Source organism: Cynocephalus volans, chromosome 4 (assembly GCF_027409185.1).
Source record: "Cynocephalus volans isolate mCynVol1 chromosome 4, mCynVol1.pri, whole genome shotgun sequence".
NCBI classification, from domain to species: domain Eukaryota; kingdom Metazoa; phylum Chordata; class Mammalia; order Dermoptera; family Cynocephalidae; genus Cynocephalus; species Cynocephalus volans.
The window spans coordinates 108,443,864-108,447,013 of NC_084463.1; the positions used below are offsets into that span (position 1 = coordinate 108,443,864).

Consider the following 3,150-nt stretch of genomic DNA (forward strand, 5'->3'; position numbering starts at 1 on the left):
TCTAATACCAAGGTCCAGGGTTTGATCCCTGTATCGGCCAGCCACCAAAAAAAGAAAAAAAAAAAAGATAATAAGATAATACAAATCTTTCCACGAACTTTTTGAACTATACTCATACAGTATGTTTTCTCCTACCAGCCTGTGAGCTCATTGAAGGCAGACATACATTTTATTCATCTTTGTATCAACTACATTTAGCATAGCATCTGGCACATTACAGATGGGCAATATATGTTTGATTAGCAAACAAGAATGAATGAATGAAACTTTTCCTGATTCTACCATCCACCAATCTCTCCCTCCTATGAACCCCTTCAGCACTCCATACATCTCTAATAATACTCAGGTCACTCCCCCTTGTAGAATAATGCTTTGTGAACCTTCCACTACACTCCTGGGCCTCAGAAGAATTTGTTGAATTGAGCTAAAAATATTTCCATTGTTAATATGATATAGAGCCTGTCCTAGGAAAATCATTCCCCTGCTTCCAAAAAGAAATGAGCTCAGACTTAGAGTCTGTTTTAGTGGAATAAAGCCTTTAATTATTGGGAATGTAAAGCCAAATTATTTTCACCTGGTACTGGAACAAAGAAGTAAGAAGCTTTTTCTTTTAAGTATCTAATCATTTTTAAGCCATATTTCTTTTTGCAACAGACGAGAGAACAAAATGGCAAGAGGCAATCATACCACAATGACAGAATTTGTCCTCATGGGATTTATAGACCGTCCTGAGCTCCAGCTCCCCCTCTTTGTGGTGTTCCTGGTGATTTACCTCATCACCCTGGTGGGAAACCTTGGCATGATCCTGCTCATTGAGGTGGATCCGCAGCTCCACACACCCATGTACTATTTCCTCAGTCACCTGGCATTCATTGATCTTTGTTACTCATCTTCCATTGGGCCTAAAATGCTGCAAAATTTGATGGCGAAGAAGAAAACCATCTCCTTTTCAGGTTGTTTTGCTCAGCTGTATTTCTCCAGTGCTTTTTCGACTACTGAATGCTTCCTTTTGGCCACAATGGCATATGACCGCTACACGGCTATCTGCAACCCCCTGATTTATACGGCCATTATGACGCAGCGGGTCTGCAAGGAGTTGGTGGTAGGGGTCTATACCTATGGCTTTCTAAACTCTGTGATACAGACAGTTCTGACTTTCCAGTTGTCCTTTTGTGACTCCAATGTCATCCACCACTTCTACTGCGCTGACCCCCCTCTCCTTGCTCTCTCCTGCTCTGACACCCACAACAAAGAAAAGCAGCTCTTCATCTTCTCTGCAGTGAATCTCACTGGCTCCCTGCTGACTGTCCTCATCTCCTACATCTGCATCCTCTTTTCTGTTATAAAAATCCAGTCATCCGAGGGCAAGTGCAAAGCATTTTCCACCTGTTCCTCCCACCTCACTGTGGTCATCATCTTCTATGGAACACTGTTTTTCATGTACCTGGAGCAACCTAAAGCAGGGAATTCATGGAAGTACAACAAAGTGGTCTCTGTGTTTTATAGTCTTGTAATCCCCATGCTCAACCCCCTGATCTACAGCCTGAGAAATGGGGAAGTAAAGGACACCCTGAAAAAAATGCTACAGGGCAAAGAGTCATAGTGAGCGAGTTATCAGAATATAGCATTATGAAAGTGTGATATACTGACGTGGTATAACCAATCTGATTGAAATTTAGCAGGTCAATTGCTATTCAATCAGGAAGCAAACTGCTAATCCAATTTGGGGGTTTTAATGAACAAAAGCACTGGACCACTTGCTTGACATCATAATATTTAACCCAATCGATTATTATGGACAAATCAGAATTGATTTTCCAAGGTAGAATGTCCTTCATATGTGCAAAATGAAGTGGCTTGCTACCAATTAGATAATCATATGAGCTCTAAATTCAAAAAGATCCTAAAAAGCAACATTCTGGGGGAAAGTATAAATTTAAAAGCTGGGTACAAACCCCACATAAAAATCTGGGATATTAGGAACACTTTCCAGCTTACAATAGGCTATATTGTAGAAGGCCTTTGTGAGTCTTAGATCATATTTGTTCATAACATATTGCTACAGGTGGTGGTTAAGTTTCAAGACCAGCTCACAAAAAGCTTATTTAATCCAAATGTAGTTAAACATTGCATTTTTAAAATGAGCAATAAAAAATATAGTATTGCAGCAATAATAAGAGGAGAAAAGAAGAGGAAAACTGTGATTTGGTTAAATGTGTGCTTTGTTTAGAAAAGACAGTTTAACTAGAAGAGATAAAGAAAGGGTTTAGGGTACTTTCAGAGATGTTAAAAGTAGTAATTTATTCAATAGCCTGGGTTTAATTTTTCTAGTCTCTGAAAAGTGCAGCTACAGTGATCTTTTCTTTTTAAGGGAGGAGGGGGAAGTAGGGAGAAAAAATAAGAGAAAGGGAGAGTTTCCTGAGGTAACCAGGTGTGCACGTTTACGAGGAATAAAATCATTGTCTTAAATAATTTTAATGATCTAGAGAAATATTTTAGTTTGCAATACTTTTTGTGTTCTTTATTTCTGTTTTCACAGACTTGGTATTCCAATTTCTTGGAGATAAGTCTAAATTAGTCTTCGCTGTTTTGGGGATAGATGAAAGAAAAAATCCCTTTATTTTTTTAAATTTAAGCAAGAATACGAGGCCTCAGTGGCTTTTTTCAAAGCTCAATTCTAATACTTCTTTCAAAATAAATTTTAAGACACATGAATCTGCTACAAACCATTAGATTTCCCCCCCAAAACTGTTTTTAACTGTGATTACTATTATGTGATTTTTAATGGTTAATAAAATATCACACATCAATTACAAGTAAGTTTAAAATTAATTAAGAAACTGATGGGCTCCTGTTTTTCCTAAATTAACTCTTCAGATAATGAGACCTCTGTTCCATTGTTGTTTGTGGCTAAGTAATTTAGGAAAATAAAAATTCACAGCTTCTCATTTAGAGTAGAAAGCCTTTCCAGAGAGTTTAGTTAATGAGTTGTATTCCTAAGCACTTGGGGATGGAGCGTTGGCTATGGTTAAAAAAAATAAAATAAAATACCAGCTGGATGAAGGACGAAAGTGAGGAAAAGTAAGAAGCACGCAGGAAGGCAGGGAAGGTTGCACAGGCAATGAGCAAGAGGGGAGTGGGCAAAGAGCA

The 3,150-nt window shown here is 38.2% G+C and overlaps 1 protein-coding gene across 1 annotated transcript; it reads left to right on the top strand.

Moving 5' to 3' along the window:
• Positions 1-667: 667 nt before the first annotated feature.
• On the top strand, positions 668-1,603 carry LOC134374828 (olfactory receptor 5M5-like). Its single transcript, XM_063092844.1, has one exon. It carries the CDS (start codon positions 668-670, stop codon positions 1,601-1,603), a length of 936 nt encoding a protein of 311 aa, XP_062948914.1.
• The last annotated feature ends 1,547 nt before the right edge of the window (positions 1,604-3,150 follow it).

What these genes read in the sequence shown, in the direction of transcription:
- LOC134374828 (XM_063092844.1), top strand. Translation starts at nt 668, where the DNA reads ATGGCAAGAGGCAATCATACCACAATGACAGAATTTGTCCTCATGGGA.